At 47.6% G+C, this 17,895-nt stretch overlaps 1 protein-coding gene across 1 annotated transcript in view; it reads left to right on the top strand.

Moving 5' to 3' along the window:
* The window catches only part of SYN2 (synapsin II), a 163,715-nt gene extending 159,481 nt beyond the window's left edge, over positions 1 to 4,234 (top strand). The window contains exons 12-13 of the mRNA XM_055413563.2: positions 295 to 544; positions 2,991 to 4,234. Coding sequence (XP_055269538.2) covers positions 295 to 544; positions 2,991 to 3,126 — 386 coding nt within the window. The 3' untranslated portion in view covers positions 3,127 to 4,234. The remainder of the gene's footprint in view (positions 1 to 294; positions 545 to 2,990) is intronic.
* Positions 4,235 to 17,895: the final 13,661 nt, after the last annotated feature.

Genomic DNA, 17,895 nt, shown 5'->3' with positions numbered 1-17,895 from the left:
CAGAGCTCACCCCCGAAGGGGCTGCTCATCCCCTAGTTCCTGCGCTGTGCTCCCACTTCTGCTGTGACCACGTGTTGTGCGTCTGAGGAGGCACACTTAGAGTCGTGTCCTTGGGGTAACCAGGGACTCACGCTGGAGCCCTTCAGAGCCTCCCCGGAGGCTTCTCCCCAGCAGCTTCTTGTGACAGATTTTATCCTCTGATAATTAAATAACCACACCCTTCAAGATGTAGATTCTAATAAGGAAACCCTTTGATATGGTTAAATTATGAAGTTTTTCTTGTACTGAACCTAGGGGGCCCTGGGCAACCCCAAGGAATGCAACCCCCAGGCAAGGTGCTGCCTCCACGCCGGCTCCCCCCAGGACCATCAATGCCACCTTCTTCCTCCTCCTCCTCCTCCTCTTCTTCCTCCTCCTCGGCTCCTCCGCGGCCGGGCGGCCCCACCACCCACGGAGATGCGCCTTCCAGCAGCAGCTCCCTGGCAGAGGCCCAGCCACCCCCGGCTGCTCCACCGCAGAAGCCCCAGCCTCACCCACAGCTCAAGTAAGAGACAGCTCAGCCGCTCCCCTCCTCCCCTCTTCCTGGGGGTCCAGACCTGCTAGGAAGCACCTTCAGTCAGACCTCCTCCCACAGACACTTTTGTGGGGGTTTTTGGGGGTTTGGATTTCGATGGGTTTTTTTGTTTTGTTTTGTGTTTTGGGGGGCCATGGTCGGGTTGGCTGGGGAGGGTAAGAAAGAGGGAAGTGAAACTCTAAGGTCTAGCTAGAAACTCAAACCCTCCCGTTTCTTCCTGGGGAGTGACAGACAATTAAGACAGTTACTGCCCCGTCTCCCATTCTTGTACTAACTTAGGGTTTGCGTTTTGAGTTTTTGGTTTTTTTTTAATCCTCTTTCCCACTCTTTTTTTCCATTCCTTTTCTCTCTGTGTGTATGTGTCTCTCTCTTTCTTAAAAAAGAAAAAAAGTTCTCTTTTCTGCCTCTGACTCACAGTTCAGGGTATGCCAATCAGCAAGGCTGCCCAGAAGGAAAAGGGGGAAGTAGTTAGATCCATCTCAACTTTTTACCTTCAGCTTGGTCAGAAGGAGGTTGGTTTCTGGTGTGGTCATCAAAGGAGAGGCCCACATACAGGCCCCGAGGGACTCCATCCTCTTGGGTTCCCTCATTACCAATAGTGACCCCAGAGACTCCCACCACACTATCCGGCCTCAGAAGACAGAACTGGGGGCCCCTGGGAGACAGTGCAGCAGCATATGGGAGGGATAGCACCAGAGGACTCAGTCCCACCTCCCCTAGACCCGGGATGTCTCTCTCCAACAGCCCAAACGCAGACCTGTGTCATCACTGTCAGCTCAGACCCCACCGCCCGGGGGAGTGGAAGCAGTCCACGAGGGCATCTCAGTAAAGAGATGAGACTCTTGGGGACAGAGGACAGGGGCCGCGGAGTCTGGGGCTCGGACGAGACTCTCAGAGACAGTCTAGTCAGCACAGAGCCTAGAAACCCTGCTCAGAGCTCTGCGTTTCTTTGTTGAAGCCCTTCTGCTCATCAGTGACGGAGCCGGGTGAGGGTGGCCGATGACTGCTCTCTCTGAGTCTTTCAGTCCTGTACGATGGGCAGGCCATCCCCCAGTCCAGCTCCCCAGCCCGGGACACGGGCACTTTCCACGTCTCGCCCGCCCCACAGCCTCCCCTCAACCTAGTCATGTTCTGCCTGCTGACCTTTTAATCTCTCCCTCCTCCTCTTGAGCTGACTCTGGCCGCAGTCTGAGGGCAGATCTCTGGGTTTGTCACTGCCCCTGGGCTGAGCCAGACAAGTGGGAGGCTGGTCCCAGTGCCCTCGGCCCGTGCGTGCAGAGGAGTCCCCGCTGCCAGCAGCTGGCGTGTTGGGGCTCATCCCCGCCCAGTGAAAGGCAGGGTTCCGAGCCAGTCACCGTGGGAGGAGAGATGGGCTCACGCTCGGGTAGAGGGGTTTCTGGGGCAGCGCCCGAGTTCAGGGGAGGGCTGGGAGCGCTGAGACGCCGGGAGAGGAGTTCTGGAGGCAGAGGCGAGCAGGAAAGAGACAAGCTGAAGTCAGGAAGGAAAGCAGATGGCCATGGGGACCCCAGACCACATGTCCCCTCCTAAGAGCTGGGCCTGGCCTCCCCCTCTACCTTGTGGCCTTCACAGCTTTTTTCTCTGAATCACTGGTGTCTCAGGGGAAAATCGGTCCCTAAAATGTGTGTGATTTGGGCTTTTTTTCCTGAGAAAACTACCCAGTAACCTCGTGTGGGCCTGATATCTAGTTCTGTGGCCCCTAGACGCCCTGAACCTCACAGCTCTCCCCCGAGGAAGCCTGTGAGGGCCATTATGTCCACTGGAAGGATGGTCCATGGAAGCGTTAGAGTTTGTGCGAAGTTCAGAGGTTCTTTAGGAATCAGAGAAAGAAAAGCAAACTAGAAAGAGCTGAAAAGGCCTAGAGATCATTTTCCCAGACATCAATAGAACAGAATTAAGAAAGCAAACAGGAAACCGAGAGGGGCACGTGGCTTCCCAAGGTCAGTAGTGAGTGAGGGCTGGAACCAAGACGTTGACCCAGGTCTTCCGGCACCAGCTCCTCTCGCTCCCAGACGGTTGGTGGGAGAGGGAGCACACGAGTCCACCGGCCCCCATTCCTGCATTTCATCCAAGAGAGGGCGAGGGTGTGAGGTTCCTGGATTGGTACCTACCCAGTTGGTGCTTTAGCATTAAGGAAAAGAAAGCACCCCAAGCCCCTCTCTTCTCCCTGCCTCCCTGCGGCCCCGTCCTTTCCTGCTCCAGCAGCGCTGCAGGGGAGGAGAACGTGGGGACCTCCTAGGGCTGGGAGCCCTGCCCACGCTGGCTCTCTCCTCGGTCACCCGGTCTCCCTGGGGCGGGAGCGCGCGCTCCGGTTGTTGTATCCCCGTGTCACTGTCCCTCCCTTCCTCACCTGGAACACCACCATCTCACATTCTCTCTGGTTTTTATCTTCTTCAAGCAAGTCGCAGTCCCTGACCAATGCCTTCAGCTTCTCTGAATCCTCCTTCTTCCGCTCTTCAGCCGGTGAGGATGAAGCCAAAGCAGAGACCATCCGGAGCTTGAGGAAGTCCTTTGCCAGCCTCTTTTCAGATTAGCTCTGCAGACACACAGGGGGCCCCCGGCCCAACCGGGGAAGGCGTCCGAGACACTTGCCAGCAACTGTCCGCCACACCGGCGGCGATGTCCCGTGACCTTGATGTGCGTGGCCCCATCCTCTGCCCCGTTGTGCTCAGTGACGTGGTACAGCTCAACCAAGAGGCCAGGTGACGGTCTCAGGGCAAGGTGCCTAACCAGCGAGAGGCACCTGGCGTCAGAGAGGGTCGAGCCCCTTTCCCGTAGTCGTGAGAGCTTCCTCCGAGGTTCCCGTTTGCTGTGACTTTAGTGGCCTTACTGTGATAGCGCCGTCATGTCTTACTCTCCCTTGTGAAACCGGAGTGCCCCCTTCACCGAGGACATCTGGCTGCTTCACCGAGCTCAGATGCAGTGCTAAGCACGCCCCTCTCCCACTGTAGTCAGCGCTGCCCGTCTGGAGAGGAGAATATTCTTACCCTCCCCCAGGTATTCTAGGCTGTACGTGTCAGGGACTCACCCACACCCGGATCCCTTGTCACACCTATTTAGCTGTCGGAAACACCCCTGCCCAACACACGCAGTTCCTCGACTTCTGTGGTGGTGAAGCGCCTGTGGTCTGCTGACTCCAGCGATCAAGGACCTGTGGTCCCCCTGCCCCCACCCCCACCCCGTCGCCACCCCCTCTGGCGCGGTCCTCCTGAGCGGACCTTGGTGGTCTTGAGCTCCTCTGAAGCCGTGCTGTAGAGAATGCATGCCAGTACACCAAGTTTTGTGTTCCTCTCCAAATAAATGTTAAGACTTTTGGTGTAATAAAAGCAGCAGCATTCACCAGCATTTGATTCAGCCGTGAGGTCTTCCCTAGGCCGCCCTGTTGACTGAGACAGCGTTGGTGAGGCCCGCGCGCGAGTGTGCACAAATGGGGGCAGAGAAAGGGTGAAGCTGTCGGTGTGTGTGTGACTGTCTCTGCACGTGGTTGAGAACATGACTGTCCCTCAGACGCTCCCTAGGCCACACTTCCTGACATCGCCCGGGCGAACCTTTTCCTCCAGGATGGCCGGACCTCCTTCAGTAACTCAGCCGTTCCACCAGTTGTACGGAATGTAGAGCCTTTCTGTTAACAATAAACGTGGCACCCTTCCTTCCGTAGCGGCCAGTCCGAGCCATTTGTCAGGTCCATCCGTTTCCTCAGCTCCAACCCACACGGTGGTGCTGATGAGGCAGGACAGATGTGCTCTGGTGAATGGGGTCCCCAGGCCCCCAGCATCCTGAAGAAGTCTGCGCTGCAGGGATTTCAGTCTGGCTTCCTCATGACTCTTGGGTGCTCAGGAGTGTGTTACCCCGACCACGAGTGCTGTGAAGATGCACACTGCATCTGCCCTGATACTAACATCTTACCTAAATAATGTCCTGTACACGATGCCCACCCCACCAACCACTCAGCCAGATAATACTCATCCTGATGCTGCGGCCTTGCTAACTCCTCCCAAACAGTAGGTGCTAAGAGGTCCAAGAATGAAGTCCTCTGGTGCCTGGGTCTCCCTCCGAACTAAGCCCAGGCTCCCAGGGTTTGAGGATCTAAAACTGCCTCTTCTTCTTTCTTTTTTTTAATCTGTTTGCTTACTGGGGCTTCTTTCCCTGGCGACTCAGACAGTAAAGAATCTGCCTGCAATGCAGGAGACCCGGTTCGATCCCTGCGTGGGGAAGATCCCCTGGAGACGGGAATGGCTACTTACTCCAGTATTCTTGCCTGGAAAATCCCTTGGGGACAGAGGAACCTGATGGGCAATAATCCATGGGGTCACATCTGATCGACTAACACGCACATTTGTGTATTTAATAAAAAAAAAATTTTTTTTTTTAGCTGTGCCACACCACATGTGAGATCTTAGTTCCTTGACCAGGGATTGAATCTGCACCCCCTGCAGAGGCAGTTCAGAGTCTTAACCCTAACGTCCTTCTACAGACTTTTTAACACTTAAAAAACAGCACGTAGAACCTCCACTGAGTGACACCTGGGGGACAGCCCTTCTCCCACCACAACGCACATAACCTGGGTGCACATAGGCAACAAAACAAGAGGAGGGTGGGAGGGTAATACCTGAGCTCAAGGGAATTGATCTCCATGGTTGCTTCCATTTCCAACCAAGAGTCTCCCACTTGCTGTCACTTCTTTCCCCATCCCCTGTTCCAAATGTGTTTTAATAGAATGAATTTGTTTCATTAAAAAGTATTTATTGAGCATTTCTTTTGAGCCTAAACACTGTGATGGATTCAAGGAAATATTTACTAATATAGCCAACAGTGGCTGCTAAGTTCTGGGCACAATCCTAAGCACTCAACATATATCAATTCATTTGTTCCTTGCAATGTGATAGATGCTATTATTGTTTTACAGATGAGGAAATGGAAGCAAATCAAGAGTCAATGACTTGCCCAAAGTCACCCAGCTGGTCTGTGGTGGAGCTGGGCTTTGAACCCAAGGAGCCGAGCCCCATGGCCTTGCTTACTTTGTGACATTATTTTTATTTAATCTAGCAGAAGCAGCAAGGTACAGTTTTATTGAACTGTACATAATGTGATAACAAAATTAGAAATGTACACAAAAATTCTTCACATCCATACCTTCCTCCTCCTTTTGCCTTCTCTCTGTCCCTTGGCCCCAGGGAAAGGAGGGGTGGGAGAAGGTTAGGGTACTTGTTACCAGTGTTGACCCCTTGTCCTAGAACCATGAGTAACATACACAATGCATCTTATTCTGATCAAATATAACTCTGGTTCTTAAAAAATTACTCATTCTTCCACATGTGATGTCAGAGCAAAAGCCACAAGTGGCTTATTTAGAAAATGAGTCAGCCTGGAACTGCTGGGGTGTCAGAAGGGGGAGGCATTTACCAGAGGTCACACAACTTCCTAGTCCAAAGGACACATGGATCCTATCCAGCCCTTGGTAACGGGGTGGGGCCAGAGGTGGGGGAGTTCCATTCAGAAACAGCAATCTTGATGTATAAAAATACAAGCCCAGAGACGGGGAAATTTGCTACTCTCAGCAATCAGTAAATATTTGATGAATACCATGATAAAAAATTATCTAGAGCTTACATCTCCAAAGGTTGGAGACGGCCCTCCATAGATGTTGAAACCTCTGGTTTGTCAGCCAGCTCTGACCACTGTGCCACCTTCGCCGCAGCTGATGGGGATTCCCTACCCACATCCTCACCCTAGATGAAGAGCGATAGATGCTTCATCCCTCCCCTCATGGGATCTCCACCTCCTTGGGTCAAGACAGATTCGGTTCTGCTCACTGTTTATTTGTTCACAACCCTTTACTGCGTCCTTACTAAGCTCAGTGAATTCTTTGAGTTAAGCAAGGCTTCTGCCCTCAAAAGTTGTAGCCCAGGAGGGGAGGTAGCATATAAACAAATATAAAGTGGAAAACATTAAGTGCCATGAGGCTAATGCAGTCAGAATGTTGGTTTGGAAGACTGTTAAGCTTGAGAGGATTGGTGAGGATATGAGAAACAAGCATATTGCAAGTGGGAACGTATGTTAGCACCAGCACTTTGGGGAACCATTTGGCAATACTTAATATACAAACCCCCTGGCTCAGCAATTTCATTTCTGGACATTCATTCTAGAGAATCTCTTACACATGTAGTCAAGGAGGCAACCTAAAGAATATTAGTGTCAGCACTGTTAGTGAAAAATGGAAACACCCAACTGTCTGCTGTGGAGGAATTAAAACATAAATTGGTTTATTCTTACACTGGAGAACTATATAGGAGATAGGCAAAAAGATTTGAGGAAATCAGATAAAATATGGAAAGGAAGTGGAAAAGATGAGCCAAGGGAGTGTAACATGGACAACAGCCATACATGTGGTTGGAGTGGCGCTTCCTTCTAGCCAGGCGGTCAGAGAAGGTGGCACCCAGGGGGAGCCGTGAGCACCCCACGGGGTTGGGAGGCCTGCCAGCCACTGGGAATAGGGGGAGCGCTTTCACTGAGTTTTTCAGTGGGAAGTTTCATCTAGTTCTAGCCTCTTCATTTTGCAGATTAGAAAACACAGACAACTTACGGAGCTTGCCGAGGTTAGGAAGGAAGTTAGTAATAGAAGCAAATGAGTCTGAGTCCCAGATATCCGATGGGCCAGCCGCTTGGGACACTGTCCTTGGTGAGATGAGTGAGTCTCTTTCACTTCCAGGGGCTTCTAGCGAGGGTGGAGCTCCTGGGAGCATTTCCCAGGGGCTGGGAAGAAATGGCAGAGTCAGTGTTGGGCAGTGAAAGGAGTTCTCAATTTACATCTGAGTTTAATTCCTTGCTTGGCTAGTTGTTAGCTAACTGACTTTGTGTCAGCTTTTCCTTACCTTGGTTTTCTGATCTATGAGAATAATACTATCTTTCTGAGGAGGTTAAGCGTTAAATGAGGGCGTTCACCTGAAGTCTGTTTCTAACACTGGTCAGCATGTGAGAGAACCATAAGATATCCCTTCCATCTCACACAGAGAAGAGCAGCATAAGCGCCAACCCCCACCCCCGCTTGGCCAGGACTCCTTTGAGAACAGCTACGCAAACGCCGGTCATGCCTCTCTTCCTCTCCTGTAAACATCTGGACCCCAAGAGCACTGTCAGCCCATCCGATGCCTTTTCCTAGGGCTATGGCTCTTCCACATTGAGTTGGCGAAATTGAGTTGAGGGCAGACAGCTGGGGAGGCAAAAGCTGCCGCCTAAACATCCCACTTGGAGAAGGAAATGGCAACCCACTCCACTGTTCTTGCCTGGAGAATCCCAGGGACGGGGGAGCCTGGTGGGCTTCCGTCTGTGGGGTCGCACAGAGTCGGACACGACAGAAGCGACTTAGCAGCAGCAGCAGCAAACATCCCACTGGCAACGAACACAAACACACACACAGGCCAGAAGCCACTGCAGCTACAGAAATGACTGCACAGACCCCCTATGACTCTAATGGACTAATTTTTAGACACTCATACCATATGATCCTCCCGACAGCGGTGTGGTTTCCCTCAACCAGCTCCTCTGGGGAGGCCGAACATTTGTTCCAACAAACCTGCTGCTTATGCTCAGAAAATAATTGCCCTCAGATCTGTAACCCTCAGAGAGCATCACCAACTCAATGGACACGAGTCTGAGCAAACTCCAGGAGACAGTGAAGGACAGGGAAGCCTGGCGTGCTGCAGTCCACGGGGTCTCAAAGAGTTGGACACGATTTAGCTAGCAACTGAATGGCAATAACAACTGGAGTCCGCAAACTGGAACTTCTGTAACTCTTGGAAGATCCAGAGTTCTTTGCCCCGGAACCTAGAAATTCCCACGCCAACTGTTCTGTGTGTTGTGCGCTTTGGCAGGTCCTCAACACACCCCGAAAATGATTAAGAATCATTGTTTAGAAACGGAATTTTGATTTTTAAAAAACACTTAAAATTCTTTTATACTCAGCTCTCATGATTAAGCAAGATAACATGTAAGGTTCAAAACACAAGGTGACTACAAATTAGTGAGATCATATTTTTTTGTGGCTTGTAAACTGGTTTCAAAGGAAATGAATCCCAGAGAAGGAGTCTCGTAGGTTTTGAATAGTTTCTCTTTGAAATAAACGTCAAGCCCCATCAAGAGTATAAGATCAATAAGATTCTGAAAGAGAGACGATACATTTCAACAGGCAAATTCTGTTGTTTGTTTAAAATGGCCTTCTTACCGTCTAATTCTCAGGTAACAGACTACATTCAGAATAATGTTTTCCTCCTCAAATAATTGTGATCATTCTCCCTTACGTCTGTGTAGTATTTTGCAGTTCATGTAGCGCCTTGGACTTTAAAGGCACTTTATAGTTTATAAAGCACCGATTAATCTCTCAGTTTGCTCAGTTTTTCACAACAGACCCCTGAGCCTATTCCTCATTATAAGTGACTTCCGAGGGTCTGAGCTTTGGGCTCAGGCTCGGATAGTGCTCTTCCTCCTACACGTCTCCCTGGACTTCAAAACCTGTTGTTTGTAAACATGTGGGGAAATCATGCAGTTCTTCATTCTCTCTGGTAGACCCTTCTTCAACACCCTCTCACTGTCTGAGAACTTGCTTCGTAGTGATGTAGTCACACACACACATGCGCACACACACGCTCATTTATGCTTGTCCACTGGTCTCTATCTTCAATAGTCTTTTCTTCTCCTGTTTCATGGTCCGTACTCCCCAGTGTGTCACTTGATCGGGGAAATAGCCGAGAGAGGGGGAGGAGGGAACACCAGACAGCCGTTTCAGGGACTCCGCCCACATGTAAATGAATGTCCCCCAGGGAGCAGCACCTCTCTGGGAATTTTCGTCCACCTCCATATCTGCACACATCTGTTTTGATAAGAATTCCCACCCTCCAGCTGACTCCTCAGGGCAGCTCCCAGCAGAAAGCCACAGCCATCCCAGTGGATCAAGGATGATGATCAGTGACAGCCTAACAAACCCTAACTGCTCTAGATCCAGTTCTGGGGGAAGGGAGATTAGCTCTATCAGATTACTGATGGGAAAGTTGGGTTTGGACCTCTTGAATCCACTCTGGAGATCATCACCAGTGACAGAGAATTGCAAGACGGGACCCAAAGGAGCCCCGTGGGCGGTTCACACAAGCCTGACCTGTCAACATGCTGAAGACCCTCAAACTCTCCCTGAGGCCTTTGCAGCTTGGCAAGTGGACTGGAATGACAATAAATAAATAAATAAATAAATGTGTATTTATTTGTCCTCGGAGCCTCACTAGGCTAATACAATACAATGCTTGGGATCTAATGATACTTTTAATTTGAATACTTAATACCAAAACAGTGATTTTTCTCAATACATTTCAATATTAGTCAGGAAAAGTCAGTAGACTATTTCTGCTTAAAGGCTATTCCTTTATTCTGTCCCCACAGCTATTTTATTCACACTTTATTGTGACAGCTCCCTAATTGGGTTTCCTAGCTTCCATCTCTTGCCTCTTTATGCCAGTTTTCTTTTTAAAAATCTCTATCACCAAAAAATCTTTCAGTGGATCTCCAGGCTCAGGGAGGAGAGCCTAAGTTCCTTACTTTGGGATGTAAGGGCCCCTAGAGTCTAGCCTCACTTTTTCCAGGGAGGCAGTATACCTAGTGGTTAGAGGTTTGGACTTTCAGTTCAGTTCAGTTCAGTTCAGTCGCTCAGTCGTGTCCGACTCTTAGCGACCCCATGAACCACAGCACGCCAGGCCTCCCTGTCCATCACCAACTCCCAGCGTTCACTCAAACTCATGTCCATCGAGTCAGTGATGCCATCCAGCCACCTCATTCTCTGTCGTCCCCTTCTCCTCCCGCCCCCAATCGCTCCCAGCATCAGAGTCTTTTCCAGTGAGTCAACTTGTCGCATGAGGTGGCCAAAGTATTGGAGTTTCAGCTTTAGCATCAGTCCTTCCAATGAACACCCAGGATTGATCTCCTCTAGAATGGACTGGTTGGATCTCCTTGCAATCCAAGGGACTCTCAAGAGTCTTCTCCAACACCACAGTTCAAAAGCATCAATTCTTCGGCGATCAGCTTTCTTCACAGTCCAACTCTCACATCCATACATGACCACGGGAAACAGACAAACCTGGTTCCACTGTTTGTTAGCTGTGTGACCTTGGGCAAATGACTATATACTTCTCTAAACCTTAGTTTCCTTGCTAGCAACTATTTTAGTTGTAACACCTAATGTTTGTTGAGAGGATTAAGTGAGATAAATACATGGAAAGTGCTCTGTGCAGGTACCTCAAATACTGATCTATAAGGAAGATCCTAGTCATATTATTTATCATTATCATTCCTTTTCAACCTTGCCTTTCCCTGTTTAGTTGTAGCTGATGTGAAATTCACTGTTGTTGCTTGTTTTCTTGCTCCACACATATGCTCACTTTATGAAAATGTTCAGCTGTCCTCAGCCCCTTAAAAAGTCTATTCCTGGGACTTCCCTGGCAGTCCAATGGCTAAGATTTCACACTTCCACTGCAGGGGTGAGGGTTGGATCCCTGGTCTGGGAACTAAGGTCCCATATGCCGCAAGATGTGACCAAAAATATAAACAAAATTCCTTTCCTTAAACTCATTACCCATCCAAATTATGTATATCCTTCAAAGCCCAGCTGAAATATCACCTACTCCTTGAAACACTTTTGGCCCAACTTGGTGTCCCCCAAAGTTGCTCTCTCCTTGAAACTCTTAACCATACATATATTGCCTCTACTACTTAACATAAAATTTTTGCAAGTTCACACAATTCTATTAAAATGTATACATCTATTTTGTCTCTTTGTTCTATTTCTAATTTTGATGACTTTTATATTGAATTATCAAAGAAGGCAGTGGCACCCCACTCCAGTACTCTTGCCTGGAAACTCCCATGGACAGAGGAGCCTGGTGGGCTATAATTCATGGGGTCGCTAAGAGTCAGACATGACTGAGCAACTTCACTTTCACTTTTCACTTTCATGCATTGGAGAAGGAAATGGCAATCCACTCCAGTGTTCTTGCTTGGAGAATCCCAGGGACGGGGGAGCCTGGCAGTCGGACACAGAGTCAGACACGACTGAAGTGACTTAGCAGCAGCAGCATATTGAATTATTTGCCTTTTTTTTCTACCAAAATCTTGCTTTAGGCTGTTCTGAACACCACATTTTTTCCCCTAACATTTTAGTTTGAAAATCTTGAACTACACAGAAAGTTGAAGTAACTCTGTAGTAACTGAATAACTTAGAGTCACTACCTTATCTACAATTAGCTTTGTATTACGCTTCCTTTATGCCATTTTTATCCATCCTTCTATGCATCCAACAATGCATCTCACGTTTTTAATGCATTTCACAGCAGGTAGGAAACATCAGTACTCTTCACAAATCATGATACATCTTAGTTCCATCTGGTATGGATTTTGAGATGATTTAATTTATCCCCTCATTTTATAGAAAAAAAACCTAAAGCCCTAAGATAGGAAGAGATTAGTTTAACATCAGTCAATCAACAAACATATACTGATCATCTACTGTGTGCCTGGTGTTCTGCAAGGTCCTGGGAACATAGAAATGAATAAAGCAGATAAAGTCTTTGCCATAGTGGAGCTTACAGCTTAAGGGGGAAGATGGATGTTGAATCAGTTCAGTTCAGTCACTCAGTTGTGTCCGACTCTCCGCGACCCCATGAATCACAGCACGCCAGGCCTCCCTGTCCATCACCAACTCCTGGAGTACACTCAGACTCATGTCCACAGAGTTGGTGATGCCATCCAGCCATCTCATTTTCCGTCGTCCCCTTCTCCTCCCGGCCCCAACCTTTCCCAGCATCAGAGTCTTTTCCAGTGAGTCAACTCGTCGCATGAGGTGGCCAAAGTATTGCAGTTTCAGGATGTTGAATAGAGTTATAAATGGTTAGCTAATAAAGTGCTTAACGAATGAAGTACATGGGGATCCAGCTAAGTGGTAGGCTAGAAAAAGGATTCTGAAAGGAGCCATTACTTACTGTTCTGATCTCCAGACCCTCACTGTGGGTAATTTCCAAAGGCTTTCATGTATAGTAAGAGACACCTCACAAAGTCCTCCAGAAGAGATCAGGTGCTGTAGGTAGTTGAAGGTGAAGCTTTCGTGGATGAGAAGACTCTCAGGGCCATGAAGGCGTCAGCCTGAGCCCACTCAGTAAAGCTACGATGTGGAAACACTGGCCTCCCAGAGCGCAGGTCTAACTGCAGGAAGCACATGAATTCAGGCAGAGGGACCCCAGACTCTCAGGAAGCCCCATGTTCAGTGGGCTCAAAGAATTACCAGTGTAAGGATTTCAGAGTGGCCTCCTGAGCTGAACTTGGTACCTATTTTTAGAGTAGTAACTTCTGAGTAGACTGAGTACATGTGAGTGAAACATGACTTTTCCTTAGGAAATTTCTAGAAGATTCCCTCACGTTGAATGGTTTAAAGGTTTCAGTTTCTCTTCCACATTTGTTCTACTGGGATCTATGGTACTGTTCTAAGGTAAAGAAATGGGTCCATTGCTTGTCTCAAGACAAGGATGTAGGGCAGAGATTTATCAAGGATTGGTGTCTCATCTTTGGACTTCTGAAGCCAGCTGGCCCTAAGCTAAGTTCAGAGATTAATTGAGGACACACCCAATAGGATCCTTTTTCCTAAAATTGCCATTTCAAAGAACATCATTATGTCTGAAGGGACTTGGTTTCTTGTCTTTTCTTTCTTGTTTCTTTTTTAAAAATTTATTTTAAGTAGACCACATGTTGTTGTTTAGTCACTAAGCTGTGTCCGACTCTTTGTGACCCATGGACTGCAGCACGCTGGGCTTCTGTTCTTTCACTGTCTCCCGGGGTTTGCTCAGACTCATGTCCGTTGAGCCAGTGATGCCATCCAACCATCTCATCCTCTGTTGCCCCTTCTCCTCCGTTCAGTTCAGTTCAGTTCAGTCGCTCAGTCGTGTCCGACTCTCCGCGACCCCATGAATCAAAGCACGCCAGGCCTCCCTGTCCATCACCAACTCCCGGAGTACACTCAAACTCATGTTCACAGAGTCGGTGATGCCATCCAGCCATCTCATTCTCCGTCGTCCCCTTCTTCTCCCGCCCCCAACCTTTCCCAGCATCAGAGTCTTTTCCAGTGAGTCAACTCGTCTCATGAGGTGGCCAAAGTATTGGAGTTTCAGCTTTAGCATCAGTCCCTCCAATGAACATCCAGGATTGATCTCCTTTAGAATGGACTGGTTGGATCTCCTTGCAGTATAAGGGACCCTCAAGAGTCTTCTCCAACACCACAGTTCAAAAGCATCGATTCTTCGGCGATCAGCTTTCTTCACAGTCCAACTCTCACATCCATACATGACCACGGGAAAAACCATTGCCTTGACTAGACGGACCTTGGTCGGCAAAGTAATGTCTCTGCTTTTTAATATACTATCAAGGTTGGTCATAACTTTCCTTCCAAGGAGCAAGCGTCTTTTAATTTCATGGCTGCAATCAGCATCTGCAGTGATTTTGGAGCCCCAAAAAACAAAGTCTGACACTGTTTCCACTGTTTTTCCATCTATTTCCCATGAAGTGATGGGACCAGATGCCATGATCTTTGTTTTCTGAATGTTGAGCTTCAAGCCAACCTTTTCACTCTCCTCTTTCACTTTCATCAAGAGGCTTTTGAGTTCCTCTTCACTTTCTGCCATAAGGGTAGTGTCATCTGCATATCTGAGGTTATTGATATTTCTCCCAGCAATCTTGATTCCAGCTTGTGCTTCTTCCAGCCCAGCGTTCCTCATGATGTACTCTGCATATAAGTTAAATAAGCAAGGTGACAATATACAACCTTGACGTACACCTTTTCCTATTTGGAACCAGTCTGTTGTTCCATGACCGGTTCTAACTGTTGCTTCCTGACCTGCATACAGGTTTCTCAAGAGGCAGGTCAGGTGGTCTGGGATTCCCATCTCTTTCAGAATGTTCCACAGTTTATTGTGATCCACACAGTCAAAGGCTTTGGCATAGTCAATAAAGCAGAAATAGATGTTTTTCTGAAACTCTCTTGCTTTCTCCATGATCCAGCGGATGTTGGCAATTTGATCTCTGGTGCCTCTGCCTTTTCTAAAACCTGCTTGAACATCTGGGAGTTCACGGTTTACATATTGCTGAAGCCTGGCTTGGAGAATTTTGAGCATGACTTTACTAGCATGTGAGATGAGTGCAATTGTGCGGTAGTTTGAGCATTCTTTGGCATTGCCTTTCTTTGGGATTGGAATGAAGACTGACCTCTTCCAGTCCTGTGGCCACTGCTGAGTTTTCCAAATCTGCTGGCATATTGAGTGCAGCACTTTCACAGCATCATCTTTCAAGACTTGAAATAGCTCAACTGGAATTCCATCACCTCCACTAGCTTTGTTCGTAGTGATGCTTTCTAAGGCCCACTTGACTTCACATTCCAAGATGTCTGGCTCTAGGTCAGTGATCACATTATCGTGACTATCTTGGTCGTGAAGATCTTTTTTGTACAGTTCTTCTGTGTATTCCTGCCACCTCTTCTTAATATCTTCTGCTTCTGTTAGGTCCATACCATTTCTGTCCTTTATCGAGCCCATCTTTGCATGAAAAGTTCCCTTGGAATCTCTAATTTTCTTGAAGAGGTCTCTTGTTTTTCCTATTTTGTTGTTTTCCTCTATTTCTTTGCATTGATCACTGAGGAAGGCTTTCTTATCTCTCCTTGCTATTCTTTGGAACTCTGCATTCAGATGCTTATATCTTTCCTTTTCTCCTTTGCTTTTCGCCTCTCTTCTTTTCACAGCTATTTGTAAGGCCTCCTCAGACAGCCATTTCGCTCTTTTGCATTTCTTTTCCATGGGGATGGTCTTGGTGAGCGGTAGTCATGAGCACAGAGGACTGTGTTTTGTATTACTGTTTCCCAGTTATTATTATTACCCCAGAGTGATCTCTGAGTTCCTCCCGTGGGACACCCAGTCTAAAAAAAAACAGTTTATCACTGATCTAGGGCAACCCTACTACTCAGTTTACAACATCTCTGATGATTGTTCACCCAACCTGTCTTCAAATATAAGAGTTTAGACTTCCTGTTTAGTGGAATCTGAGCTAAGGATATATTACAGCCATCATCAAAATACAGAAGTAGAAGCTGCTGATATCAAGATCTCCCTGGGATACCCAGGACAGGATCCTTCAAGCAACAGTCAGTATGAATGTGGGTCAAAGCACCCAGAGTAACAGTGTCAACCTCTGGGTCAAATCCAGCTTTCTGCAGCCCAGGGGAGGCAGGCAGGGGGAGTCCTACCAAGCGTTCCTTGGAAAATGGGGTTGGGCTCTTTGGCAACAACTTTATTCCTCACAATTGCTTTAAGCCTCGGGGCTGCTGGCTCTTTGAAATAGCATTTTAACTGAAACATTTACCCTAAGTGACAGGATCAGTCTAATGAAAAGTTGCAAAAACCAAGCGCAGAGAGTATTAAAAACGTGTTTCATATTGCTGTTTTGCCACTAAGGCCCTCTCAGGCCTCTCTCTTCTGTTTTGAAGTCCAAGGCTTCAATAGATGAGATCTCCTAGGATCACAAAATACGTGTCTCTTTCCCTCCATAAAAGGGAGAGCTTCTTAACAACCAATAAATGTTTAGAGGTGAGCACTGTGGGAAGAGGGCTTCCTCGTATCAGGTTTCATGTCTGAATGAACTGAGGAGAAGTACTATATGTGACGGGTAATTGTGGATAAGGACGAATGGGAAGCTGGAGTTCCTACTGGTGGTTGTCCAGAGCCTCTTGGTGTACCCACCGGAGGGCTAAGCCAGAGTTCCCACTCCACCTGAGTCAGGTGTTACCATCTTCCAAACACCTAACAAACAAACCCTCAAAGCCCAGGCTTTTGAGAGAGAAGGGTGGAGAGAAAGGCAGAACTCTATATGAAAGGAAGTAATTCATTTTAAAATATACTGTATTTAAATACGATATTCAAGTGAACATAGGATTCCACACTCTACTGTGAGGAAGGGTGTGGCTGCTAGAAACCAAACTGGGAAGAAACAAAGAAAGCTGGATTTTGGTAGAGGTATCCCAGCCCGTGAGTAAAATGCTAGCAAGGTGCCAGCTGGGAGACTTTATATACTGAGCAGAAAACAAAGCAGGGTTTATGACAAAACACTTGGTGAACCCTCAGAACATAGAACTCAGGCAATCAAACAGAACTCTGAAACACAACACAAAACCTAGCAATCAATCTCTTTGCTTCTGAATTATGCTGACAGTGGTGGCGTTCTTCCAAATACAAATGATTGGTTATGGTAAGGTGGCAACAAGGTGCTGGCATGGGTGGTTTCAAGTTGTCAGTGTATGAATAGGAGTCAGTTGGGTCCCTGTTGCATAATTCCCATAGCTGGAGATAAACCATATGTGCAGTTTCTGTCCCCAACAGATCAAAACGTGAAGTGTCTTGAGTGGAATGAACTGACGCTGGGTGGTGGTCCTAAAAGCAGGGAGCTCTGGGTGGTAACGGTCAGAATTGTATTCCATTCCCTGCACTTTCGCTGTTTCCACTTTATTCTAGACTCACCTCCTTCAGGAATTTTTCTGGAGACTTCCCTGGTGTTCCTGTGGTTCAGACTTCACTTCCAATGCAGGAGATGAGGGTTCAATCCCTGATCAGGGAGCTAAGATTTCACATGCCTCATGGCCAAACAACCAAAACATAAAGTAGAAACAATGTTGTAACAAATTCAATAAAGACTTTACATTTGGTCCCCATCCAAAAAAAAAAAAAAAATCTTTCTACTTGCTGACATTCAGTCTAAACATGGGGCACAGAATGAGGTCATTTGCTTTCTGCTTGAGAGCCATAAAAATCTTTCCGAGAGAAACATCTACTTAAAACCCAGAAGTTTCAAATCTAATTTCCATGTATATGTAGAATAATTAAACATTGAAATTGGAAACAATTTCAGAGGGTCTCTAGCCCAAACTCACCTATCACCAACCCAGCATGGAGCAGTGTATGATACTGGCAAAGTACAAACCAATACAGACAGAGAGGGAGATAGACTAGAGATAGCCCAGTCTTCAGGCTACCATCTTATTTAATGTATGCTTCAGTTCAGTTCAGATCAGTTCAGTTTAGTCGCTCAGTCGTGTCCGACTCTTTGCGACCCCATGAATCACAGTCACGTCCAACTCTCTGTGATCCCATGGACTGTATAACCTATCAGGTTCCTCTGTCCATGGGATTCTCCAGGTAAAAATATGGGAGTGGGTAGCCATTCCCTTCTCCAGAGGATCTTCC

Source organism: Moschus berezovskii, chromosome 24, assembly GCF_049115385.1.
Source record: "Moschus berezovskii isolate FMDL1 chromosome 24, NW_MosBer_1.0, whole genome shotgun sequence".
Lineage (NCBI taxonomy): Eukaryota > Metazoa > Chordata > Mammalia > Artiodactyla > Moschidae > Moschus > Moschus berezovskii.
This window is presented reverse-complemented; position numbering and strand designations above follow the sequence as displayed.